This window comes from Nothobranchius furzeri, chromosome 12 (assembly GCF_043380555.1).
Source record: "Nothobranchius furzeri strain GRZ-AD chromosome 12, NfurGRZ-RIMD1, whole genome shotgun sequence".
Lineage (NCBI taxonomy): Eukaryota > Metazoa > Chordata > Actinopteri > Cyprinodontiformes > Nothobranchiidae > Nothobranchius > Nothobranchius furzeri.
The window spans coordinates 5,090,914-5,103,214 of NC_091752.1; the positions used below are offsets into that span (position 1 = coordinate 5,090,914).

General features: G+C 42.5%; 1 protein-coding gene across 2 annotated transcripts in view; it reads left to right on the forward strand.

Annotated features, from left to right (window-relative positions):
* cdh23 (cadherin-related 23) overlaps positions 1–12,301 on the forward strand; it is a 405,629-nt gene that overhangs the window by 286,116 nt on the left and 107,212 nt on the right. For both annotated transcript variants that reach the window (XM_070542163.1, XM_015943881.3), the window contains exons 17-21: positions 676–803; positions 4,426–4,498; positions 5,212–5,328; positions 5,742–5,854; positions 8,246–8,353. In XM_070542163.1, coding sequence (XP_070398264.1) covers positions 676–803; positions 4,426–4,498; positions 5,212–5,328; positions 5,742–5,854; positions 8,246–8,353 — 539 coding nt within the window. The remainder of the gene's footprint in view (positions 1–675; positions 804–4,425; positions 4,499–5,211; positions 5,329–5,741; positions 5,855–8,245; positions 8,354–12,301) is intronic.

Consider the following 12,301-nt stretch of genomic DNA (forward strand, 5'->3'; position numbering starts at 1 on the left):
CCAGTCAGGCTGCTATAAGCTGAGAAGAAGCTCTGATATACGGGAGGGGCTTGAAGTAGAACCACTGCTTCTCCAGCAGCAGCTCTCTTGAGAGGTGCTTCTGATCTAAATTCCCGTTTGTGATGTCACAAATGGGGAATATTTGAAATGGCTTTGTTAGGCACATAATTCCTAAAACCAAACACGGACAGAAAATGAATGGACATGTTTTTTTTTCATATTTGGATTGTTTATAGAGGTGGTAGAGACCCACATTGCAGCACAAAAGGAAGCAAAACGTGAGTTTTGCAAAATATGTCCCCTTTAACAAAGCACTAAAGGGTGTTTGATTCACAAAACCTAAATGTGATTACTTCTTCATGCAGTATTGATGTAGGCCTAGGACCTCCAGCTTTACGAAGTTTCTCTGAAGCTTTCTAAGACAACAAATAAATACAACCATGTGCTTTGAGAGACTGGCACTTATAAAAGCAGATAGAAGGTGCAACCGGTGAGCAGAAACTGGTGCTGCACATTCTTGGTGAATCTGGGCCTCTACTTCTACGTCAGCTCTAATAAAATGACTCCTACAAACAAATGTGCTGGTAACAGTTTTGTTAGCAGCAGGTCACAAATAAATTCTCAATAATTTCCACTTTTAACACCCCCCACCCCCCTTCTCTTTCTCTGCACCAGTGATCAGTGTAAACAAGCCTCTGGACTATGAGAAGATTCCCAACGGAGTGATCTATTTGACAGTGATGGCAAAAGACGGGGGAAACCCATCACTTAACAGCACTGTCCCCGTGACGGTGGAGGTGATAGTAAGTACGACAACCGAAGTAACACAGATGTGGGCCTTCTGCCACGATGCACGAGAACAAGTGAGGGCTCCACTCATAGCCAATCCTTTTCAAGTTATGCTTTCAGATTTTAGAATAAAAGAGACAGACTTTGTGTGTTGATTAGCTCAAATATCAACATTTTACAAAATAATGAGTTTATCGCAACAACTGATTAATACGATGTGTCTCCCATTAACTGGTAGCCCACTGGGCAGAGTTCATTTTAGTCATGTAGTTCGATTTTAAGAGAGATGTCATGGACGTTTGCAGACAACCAGAGGAGGAATGCGTTGAGCACCACTCACGTAAACAGAACAAACCTTTTTATTTTACTTTACTAATTGCCTCAAAGGAAAAGAAGTAAAGACATTACCCAACGCTTGCTAATCCAAGTTAGTTCAGATGACACACGGGAGCTTGAAGAGTTTCTTGGTGATCAGCAGGAAAAGAGTGGGACAGGAAGAGGGAGATGTTTGGGGCATAATTTGTGCACTTAGAAACATCCTGTGGTGACGAAACCGTTATTAATAATAACAGCAGGCATTTTATGCATACTACTCGTGTAAAAGAAACAAAACACCAGCATTCGGATTGTGTTTGCTGTTGTTTTTGATTTTGTGCCAACCTGGTATGAACCCACAATGAAGGTTGATTATGATTTTTTTCTTGTTCACAAAAACAACCAAAACGATCCAGTTAGCATCCTAGCTAAAAAAAAAAAAAGAAAAAAAGAAATGAGAATAAAAACCATCAAAAAGCCAACTCAACAAATTTGCTTGGGTTAGCTTCTCTCCTCAAAGAAAAGGTCAAACCAGTTTTGTTACATCCATGGACTGAAGTGGCCAACAACACTAACAGAATTTACATTTTCACATTCACACTTAGGCACAAGCAGCCATTAGCAAAATGGCCCAGCAGCCCTGATAAATAGCCAAATACATCGCCATAATAAAGGCCTACAATGGAAAGATTGATTTGCCCCGCCTACTTAGCCAGCACGTGAATATTAAGTGAGATGTGTGCTGATTGGCTGGTTTACCACAATGGCTCTATGACACTGCCTGATGCTAGAAACGGCAGTGTCCAGATGAGTCAGTAGGGAAGTTGTGGATCTAGCGTGCGTTCAACCGTACATGTTTGAATCAGAACGTTAGGAGAAGCTCGGGCCAGAGGCAGACTGGCAGTCTGAGTTCTGGAGAATCCCAGAACGGCCGACGTACTCCGGGCCGTTGCCGGTGGCCCACCACCCCAACCACTTGGAGAACTTAGAGGATTCCTCCTACATTCCTCCTTCTCTTAACTTGCAAAAGAAAAATGTGACTGTTTACCTCAACTGACTTTATGAATACTGGCATAAAAACAAAATGAGCAGTGTTGGGAACGTTACTTTTAAAAAGTAGTTAGTTATAGTTACTGATTACTTTGTCAAAAAAGTAACTCAGTTACTTACCGAGTTACGAGATTATAAAAGTAACTAATTACCAAGAAAAATAACTACTTAGTTACTGTTGTCATTAAAGAATGCAAGAGAAAAGGGTTCCCCTCTTAATTAAACTTACTTCATTTACTATAAATTACTACAATAGTGAAATATAAATGACTAATGACTGGAACATAATAAAGTGTATGTCCAAATGTTTTTTATAAACCTGAATAATGTAAATAAATAAGCACTTAACAGGAGGAACTACTAACAGGAACATTACACTAATCTAGACTATTAAAAGGTCACTGTGTGATATTTAACAAGACCCCAATCAGCTAAAATTTAAAATTGCAAATAGAAACACCTGTAAAGGTTCCCGAGCGTTTAAATGGTCTCTCAGTCTAGTTAAATTACAGAAATGAATGTAATTTTGCACAGTATTAAATTTTTCCAGCATCACATAATTGTGTGTTTTTAGTAGCATTTCTGTTGCTGCTAATCTAGTAATGGTTAAATAAATAAATAAAACCTTTAAAATGACACTAGAAGAGGCACAACTTGGGTCAGACCCAACCACAGAAGAGCTGAAGCTGGGTGGTAAACACACACAGGTAGTTCTGGTAACACCTGAGCTCCATGCCGTCTGAGACTGATGCATCAGTGTTACAGCGGGACTAAAGACATGATCAGAAACAGGTTACAGCTGGATGATCTAGGAAGGTAGAAGATCAGGACGTCTGAGCGGTGAACAGGTGAGCGGACCTTCAGGACGTCCCGCTCTCACGCTAAGAAGGGCGTAGATATTCATCACGTCTTCCTCGTTCTTCACGGGCCGTGATGCTCTTGGATGAAAACATCTTCCTCTTTAGCTCCTGATCAGCTGATGACAGCTTCAACACACCGCGCTGCTTAACGCACGCATTTCCTTATCAGTAACAGAAACGATCGTTTTGTTAAAAGAAGACGGTAATTAATTAGTTTGCTTGTTACAGAAAGAAATATTTTTTATTAATGTGGTTATTTTAAACGGCGTTATTCCCATCGCTGCTCTGTTGTGTCTGCAGCAGTTAGTGACTGAGACCGTGAGGGTCTCCGCCCACCCGGCCAATCATCATCGTGTTTGTAAGTGCGTTACCGACACCTCTCTCTCCCTGGCTGCAGCTGAAGTGTGGCGGTCAGAAAGCCTCACACTGTTGCTCAACGTTCGACCCGCACATAGTAACGCACAACCTCCCGTCCCCAGTAACGGTAACGGCGTTGCAACAGTGGGAAAAGTAATTAATTAGATTATTCCGTTACCTAAAAAAGCACGCCGTTAGTAACACCGTTATTTTAAACGGCGTTACTCCCAACACTGAAAATGAGCAGACAGAACCCACAACAAGTCTTCAGACCTCTCGTCTCATTTCCCTGGACGGACATCCATCATACATGTACGTTTTTATTCATGAGAAAGGCAGCGGCGGCGAAGAAGAATGGACGAATATTCTCGATATGCAAGGGGCGAAAGAATTTCTATACACATCCCACACGAGGGAGGGAGAAACCCTGCAAAATCCAACTGGGATAGATGTGCACAATTCCGGATTCTGCGTCTGTCTCCGTCTCTTTTCTTGTCCTCCACAGTGGCGTGACTCACACCACAGGGGTTTATCAGCGGCTGGCAGCGTCACACTCACACAAAGCGCTGCACCAGTGTAACTCGGAGCCGTGGTAGATAATTGCACCAGTGACTGTTGTAAAGTGTTAACACTTCTCAGCGGCTCGCGCAGTGGGGATCCTCGCCGTGAATAGCCACGCAGCTCCACGTGTTGCCGTGAAACATCCGTATTCATGAGCGGGAGGCTGGGACACGTTTACACGCTGTCGCCGAGTCCGTTTTAAAGCTCATGGCGTCCCGTGTTAGAGCTGTTTATTCATGTCACCCTTGGCAGGATGTAATTGGGTTGGCTGTAAACTTTTAGCGCCTCTGGTGGAAAATGTCTTCATTCTAACAGATTTTATATCACCACATTTCCAGTTTAGGACAAAGTTTAAAGGTGCCACTTAAGCACCGTTTTGCAATTACAACTCCTCACTCGGGCTTTAATGTCAGTCTTTTCCCCGCTGCTGGCTCGGCGCTGTGATTTGCAGTCTTGTTGCTGAGCTTTTGCTTGTTTATTTCACCTCCTCCAGGATGAGAATGACAACGCGCCGGAGTTCAGCAGACAGTCTTACGTCATCAAAATCCCAGAGAACATTTTTGCCGGTGAGTTCCTCAAAGCTTCTGCGGTTACAGTTTAGTCACCAGAGTCACATTTATGCACCAGCAGCGCAGCTCGGCTGCAACTCGAGTTGTAGGCCAACGAGCATTTGAACTCTCTGCTTCGGTTTTCTTTCAGCAACATTTTTGAAATCCTCTATCAGAATGTGGCACATTCACTCTAGCTGCTCCATTCATTCTCGCTCTTGTCTTCTCCGACAATAGATTTGTTTCCAGCCACTAGAGGGAAAGGGGAACGTATGACTGCACCTCCTTCTCTCTCTCTCTCTCTCTCTCTCTGAGCTCTGGCCATGCTTTCTGTCTCATGCACATTTTAAAGGAGCTCTTAGCAGAGCAGCATGGATGTACGCTGAAGTTCAGGGAACTGGGTCTAAAGTATTTGGCCTTGAGCTGCAGGCCTAAGGCTGCTGCTTCGAGACAGAGCTCCAGGCCAGCCCTGCAGCTTTGGCTAGCATCTCATCCCCTTACCAGTCTGGGTACTGATCAACTTTGTGGCAAGTGAGAGCCGTGCCAAACATGCTGATAATCCACTAATCCATACATTTTTGCCATTAGCCATCAACATTGCCGAGGAAGGGGGCAGGGAAGACATTGGACATTGGACTCTGCAGCTTGTCTATCACCTCCATTTATTCATTGACATCTTGTTGCTGTTGAATGTCGTTAATCTTGATGTTTCACTATCTCACCCCTCACAGGATCCACTGTTCTGGTTGTGAATGCAACAGACTCGGATGCGTCGCGGGAGTTCGGTCAGGCCTCGCTCATTTACTCCCTGGAGGGCCCGTCTCAGTTCCGGCTCAACTCACGCTCAGGTGGGATGGTTGGCGTGCAAGCATGCATGTGCTGATGTGTGTACTTTACACACTGTTTACTAGGGTGTCACATGGGTTTCGGTGCTTCTTATTTATTTAGAACCAAATTTAAATTAAATGCATGGATATATATATAAATATATAGACCTGTTTGTGTACACGTGTCCTTAGAAACACACATTATGCATGAAGTGTAACTGAAACGTTTGACGGGGAGTAGGATGAAGTGTAACTTATAAAATTCCTCCCCCTGTATCCTCAGTACACGTAACTCACATCTTAACAAAACAAAACAAAAAAACCTTGCAGAGGAGATCTAAACAAACGTGTACTCATCGTCTGTAATACAGACCAACTGTATACCGCTCACAATATTACCTTACCTTGTCTTAACCCTTTTTGGTCTGTTTTAGGCGAGCTCACCACCACGACCTTTCTGGACCGAGAACAGAAGTCGGAGTACATCCTGATAGTCAGAGCTGTGGATGGAGGAGTTGGCCCGCAGCAGAAGACTGGCATCGCTACGGTAACACCATCACCACAACCCCTCCACTGAACATGTGCTGAAAATGGGCTCATTTCTGTAGCTTTATGGTACAGATACTATCTGGTAGCGCCTTTAGTCCAACCTGCAGCTCTAGAGCCACGTTTGGGTCTTCAGCTCATCTGAAGTGGTCACTTGTACTTTGGACCAAAAGGACTTGAATAACAATAAGGTGTAGTTTTAATTTACTCTAGAAAATCCAAACCTTTTCCAAGGGCTCGGCCGGCTAGGGGGTGGGAGGCTGCGGGCGGGCCTGTGGGCTTGCCGCTGATTTCTCCCGGGATTCTGCCGGCTGCTGGTTGTGGCCCCCCGGGGCGATCCTCTGCGCCTCTCAAGGGGAGCGGGGGCTTTTCTGGTTACAGTCTCCCTGGGGTCCCTGCGCTCTGGGACAGCTCCTGGATCTCTGGGACTTGGAGCTCCCTCCATCCCCTACACATCTTTGGGGGGCAGATCTGTGGTCCCTCACACTCTCTATTGGACACTCCTATAGAGAAACCTTACATAAACAAGTGCATGTACACACACAGGTGCTCACATGGTGCTCTCATAAGTATGGACTTGGGCACGTTCAACACATGTCTTAAGGCTGTGGTTGGCACTAAATGCACTGTGGTTTATTATCGTGTGATTGTTCAGTAAAACAATGTTGATTTTATATTTCACCATCAGGGTGATGCAGTGATTGTTTGCTCCTGATGTATTGTTGTGTGTCCCTTTTTTTTTAGGTTTGTTTTTTCTCTTTCTGCAGGTCTAGAAGCAGACTTGTTCATCATTGATTGTTTATTTTTGTGAAATCCAAACCTTTAGCAATTTGAGCATGAAACTCCTGCCTAACCCTAACCTTCACAATAAAAGGAAATATGAACTTTACTTTTGAAAGTAAAGCCTCAGTTAGGAAACCCTGATTAGCTTTTGAACCCAAAACATTTTTATAATCAAAGCTGGGGGGGGGGGGGTGTTAAATTACAAAATACAACAAGATTCTTCCAGTAGTCCTCAGCAGAGCCTCAACTTCCTTAAATCCTTCAAAATAAGAGTCTCAAACTCTCGCATGTTTCACAACATTTTAAGTGTTTAAATTTCTTACAATTTTTCTCTTCGTGCCAAACTTTTACTGCAGCCTTACCTGCTGGAAATGTTGAAGCTGTTTACGGGTGTGCACAGATTTAGAAATGTAAATAACAAATGTAATTATTTATCTCTAACACTGGATGGATACATTCGTCATATATCATCGAGGCCGATGGGTCTTTGCACTGAAGGTGGTTTAGTTTTTCATACCTTTGTAATCTCAGAATAACGTTACTCTTGAATTACTTTGTTTTTTCTCAACATCTGGGTTTTATTCTAACTATTCAAACAATATTTGAACTTTATTCGGGACAGTTCCTTCTTGTTTTTTCTCTTCTGTGTGTTTCTAATAGCCATTAATGCATATTTTAAAAGGCCAATTGAAATTTGATGACTTTAGCTCTTAATTTTAAAGTGACCATGTGTATTTTCCTTGGAGATGGGGGGGCAGTACACACCTAAATAATTGCAAGAAAGCAGTATTTTTGTGCTCAAGTAAGATCTTACCAATGGATGGCCTTTAGGGTCAAAACACTCTGGGAGTAATTTCATCACTGGCAACAAGCAAAGAGGTACATTTATAAAACAACAACGATTATGAATGGTGAAAGTTTTGTAACTGCTTGCTACAAATCAGTAAATGCGTTTTGTCTTCACGGGCTCCCAAAGAAGGAAACACAGCGTCTAATATGGCATCGCCCAGAGACTTTGACCCGCTCCCATGTATTTTAGACCTGATTTTTTATAGTTATATTTACGAAGCCACCAATATTTTTCAAAAACTGGGGCATCATTTAATTCATTTTCAACATTTCGATCGATATTCCCAGAGATTAACAGTAAACCCTGGAAGGTTTTGTGTCTCCAAACAAAACTATCCTATTTACATTTCAAATGTATTGTAAAACTACTATTAAATAAAACACTATTCTGTTCATATTGCTGTTAGTTGTGACACAAAAAAGTGTAAACTTTCAAAAAGTAGACAATTAGCCAATAAAATAGTCAAGCAGAAAATATAAAAAAGTTGCGTTAAAACAAAATGTTTCAGGCAATAAAGGTGTTTTAAGTAAGTGCAAAAGTAAGAGTAAAGGTGGGCAAAAGAATTTGTGCAAATTTGAAAAGTTTTTAATGCAAAATGTAGGTTTTATTGTGAAAAACCTTTCTATACAAACTCACGTTGTCACTGTGAGGGTTGTATTTTAATGTTCTGTCCCAGCCACAATCTAAATTCTTTTTAATGAATTTGGTTTCAGTATTTTATAATTGCTCCAAACATTTCTCCTCTCCCTTTGATTCTAGGTTAACATCACCGTCCTTGATATAAACGACAACGCCCCCATGTGGCAGGACGAGCCGTACAATGCCAACGTCGTGGAGATGAGTCCCCAAAACACCGACGTCATCTCTGTGAGTTTCACAAGCTAACCTGTTGAGCTTAGAGTAGGTGATGCGTTTTAATAATGTTTGTTTGATTTATTATTTTAGGTGATTATGTTTGTTTAAATGTTTTGTTGGAAATAAAAAGCGTTATGCCCAGAGGCACCTCCAGAAACACTCCGGATGAGGTGCACTGGTCATCCTGGGGTTAGGAGGCTAAAACTAAAAGCCGTAGCAAAATTTTTATCAAACATTGAGTGTAACTGGAGCCAAAGGTTGCAATGGCGGGAATAAATAGGACAAACACATGGTTCTATTAGTGATTTAGTGAACCTGACTACTATTTGTACTGAGAGGATTACACAGAAAGCCTCCTCCAGGGCAGGTTGGATTGTCCAAACGGGTGATCAGAATCACGGCTCATTCGGCTTCCAAACGGATCCTTATTTGGAACGGCTGATGTGTCGTTCATAAACAACCCGGCTTTGAGAGCTGCTGTGGGGGGTTTTCTACACCATCAGTGTTTTAGTGCAGTTGAGATGCATAACAGATGGTTTCACTGCATTTTCCTTTAATAGGAGGAGTCCTTGCTGGTTTGTTTGTGAACGACAGGTCAGCGTTCCAGGCTAGAGGTTACACGTGACATCACACCATCTCTCAGCCAATCGATGCCCCATAAATATTGAAAAAATAATAAACAACCAGTGTTTGTTTTTGTTCTTCTCCAGAGTTCTGTATCACTTCCTGTTATTTTATTTGGTGTGCCAGCCTCCACCCTTAACTGGCTTCAGGTGGTACAGAACTCGGCAGCTAGGTTTCTGACGAACACCTCTGGATGTGACCATATCACACCTGTACTGGCGCGCCTCCATTGGCTACCCGTAAACTTCGGAGTGAAGTTTAAAATTCTAATCTTTGTTTTTAAGGCCCTGAATTGTCTGGCACCGGATTACCTGTCTGACCTTGTGACTCACTATTGGGCCATTCCCATCTGTACCGGGTCGGCCCGGGCCGGGTAGCCCCAGTCGGCCCCAGCCTGGCCCGGTTGGTTCCACACATCCTTGTCTTAAGCCCATGTGGGCTGATTCTACCCACCAATCAGAGGCTTGCTCTAATGGAAGGTGTGAATTTGCTGTCAGCAGTGGGTGTGTTGGCCCTGGTCGGCCTGAAGCAGACCCCCTCGAGAAGAGGGCTGAGAATGAGCCTTGGTTGGCCCGGAAAAATACCAGGCCACCCAGATATGTAAACAACCTACGCTACCCGGCCCGGGCCGACCCGGTACAGATGGGAATGGCCCATTTGTGCCAAACTGAGCATTGAGATCTGCTGATTGCTTGCTGCTTCACGTCCCCACAATGAAATCCAAAGCGCGGGGGCGGCGTGCTTTTGTCTACGCTGCTCCGTCCCTCTGGAATGCTCTTCCTCTCTCAGTGAGGCTACCACCATCCCTCCCCCGTTTCAAGTCACTGCTTAAGGCCCACTTTTACGACTGGGCATTTTTAAATCCTTGACTTTTATTAATTATTTTTATTATGTATTCTTTTATTGACTCTGATTTTACTGCTTTGTTGTGTATTTATATTATAGATTGTGTTTTTGTTCTTATGTTGTGTTTTACTGTTTATCTGTACAGCACTTTGGTCGGCTGCCATCCCGTTTTAAAAGTGTTTTATAAATAAAGTTGGTATGGTATTAATTGTGATGATTGCTCCTACTAACTCCAACTTTTCAGTAACTAGTAATTATTTTGTACTGTAACGTACCAAAAGGGTCAAATTTTCACCGTCTACATTGACCAACATAGTGACCCTTCATCTACAGAAGTTAATCCACTTTCTGTTTGGCCTTCTGAACTCAGAAGGTTCTGCTCGGTGCATGTTTACATACATGAAGTCATAATAAACTGTCAAGGTCCTCTGCACTCTCTGCATTCTTCACTCTGAAGAAAGTTAAGCTTCCCTGATTTTACAGTTATAAATTAAATAATCATGTGTTGAATGAACAAGATGTTTAAATGAAATGTTTGAATAATCTGCGCTTAAACCAACAACGGATTTAAAATGAATATTACTCTTACAATGACCCGTTTCAGATCGTATGATCAGTGTAGAGAAGAAGTTGTTCTTACATTTAATTAGAAACCATAGAATGTGAAATATCACCTTGATGGATCTTTGAGTAAATTCAACCAGAAGATCGGATCTTTTTATTGCAGGGATTGAGCAACACTTAGTGTCAACTTCAAGAAAGCGAGAAAGTCAGGTTTAAAAAGTTAAAAGATTTTTTTCTAAACAAATTAAACAAGACTAACTTTAAACCCTAGGTGTATGATGAACTAAGGTGGAGTAAGACTGAGGATGGTGTATGTGTGAAAGATGTTCAGAACCAGCAAATCCGGAGAAACGATTAGTTCCGAGTGGGAGTGAAAGGGTGTTTTGCTCTAAGGTTTGGTTGGAGATTATAACACACATTGAGACGCCATCTGTCGGTCTACGTACCCCAACGGAAGTCCCCGTTTAGATCCGGAATGTCGAGGGTCCAGCTTTAGACCCTCTTGGAACCGACGTCTGTAGATATGCAGCGGTTGCCGACCCTTCCAGTCTTGAGTTACTCCCAGATAACGACAGTTTATTAGCATCAGCGAGACCCTGAAGGGGTCGTGCCGGTTCAGCTTTTATTCTGAAGGAACCGTTGCAGCAGGTGGAACATGCAACAGGTTTAATCCAGCTTGTCGTTACGTTCTTTCGGCTTTAAGAGGAAAGTTACGGATCGGCCACTCCGATAACTTCTCTAGAACACTTTGAACTCATGTTAAGGTGATGTGGGGCATAGTTTTATAATTGGATGTTTTGATTTATGGTCTAATCAGGATTTGCCACAAAAAGGGTTTTAACAAGCACCAACAAAACCACGCCTCGCGTCAGATCTGGAAGGTTCTGATTGGATGTTACGGCTCAGAGCCATTTGGGTTTTTCCCTGAGTGTGTGTGTGTGTGTGTGTGTGTGTGTGTGTGTGTGTGTGTGTGTGTGTGTGTGTGTGTGTGTGTGTGTGTGTGTGTGTGTGTGTGTGTGTGTGTGTGTGTGTGTGTAGATGCAGCACCTGGCTCCAATCTCTCTAGATTGCCTCCCGGTTAGATTCTCTCAGCTGATCCTGATGACCAGCAGCATAAAAGTCAGCCAGCCCTCAGTTCAGGGAGCAGCAGGCTAGGGAGGTTCTCTCTGGTCTGTTGTCTCCTCAGCAGTTTTTGTTTTGTTAAACTTAAGATTTATGTAACAACTTTGAGAGCTTAACTCTCTGTGTTTAACCGTTCACCTTTTAGGGGTAAAGGACACTTTACCCCTTCGCTTGCTTTTATAAGACATCACTCAGTAAAAGGGAAATCGTGATGGTCTTTCGTGGTTTTTGTATTAATTTGGTTAATATGAGAGTTTAGTTGTTACTCGTTTTGTGTTGCTGCTGATGTGTCTTGTTAATCTGTGTTTTGAGTTTATATTTATGTAAATAAATGTTGTTTTGTTACTTTTACAACGTGAACATGCGTCCTCATTGTTACCCCAGGCCCCCTGGACAGCCTGGAGCGTAACATTGGATCAGAAAAAGGAAATGTGTCATGTGATTTTAGCATTACGTGTGATCAGTCTAGTGTCTAGTTTAAAGTTATACTGCTTATTAAAATACTATCATAGGATTATAATTTCAAGTTAATATTCTCATTTCACAGATTGATTGAACATTAGCTTCACATGATTATTTGGACTAACAAAGTTATTTGATTACTATTTAAAGAGAAGAGAGTTCTTGGTCTTTTTTCTTGTGCAACAGTTTAGATAAGCGCACAGAGCTTGAGTGGCCTTGGCCCGTATCTTGTAGATTAGGCTTGTGTCAGAAACTTATGGTTTTGCTTGGGCAGAGCGAATAGAGCAGGGCCTTTAGGTCAGAAATGGGCAATTCATCACGCTACATCAGTACGTGTTTGAT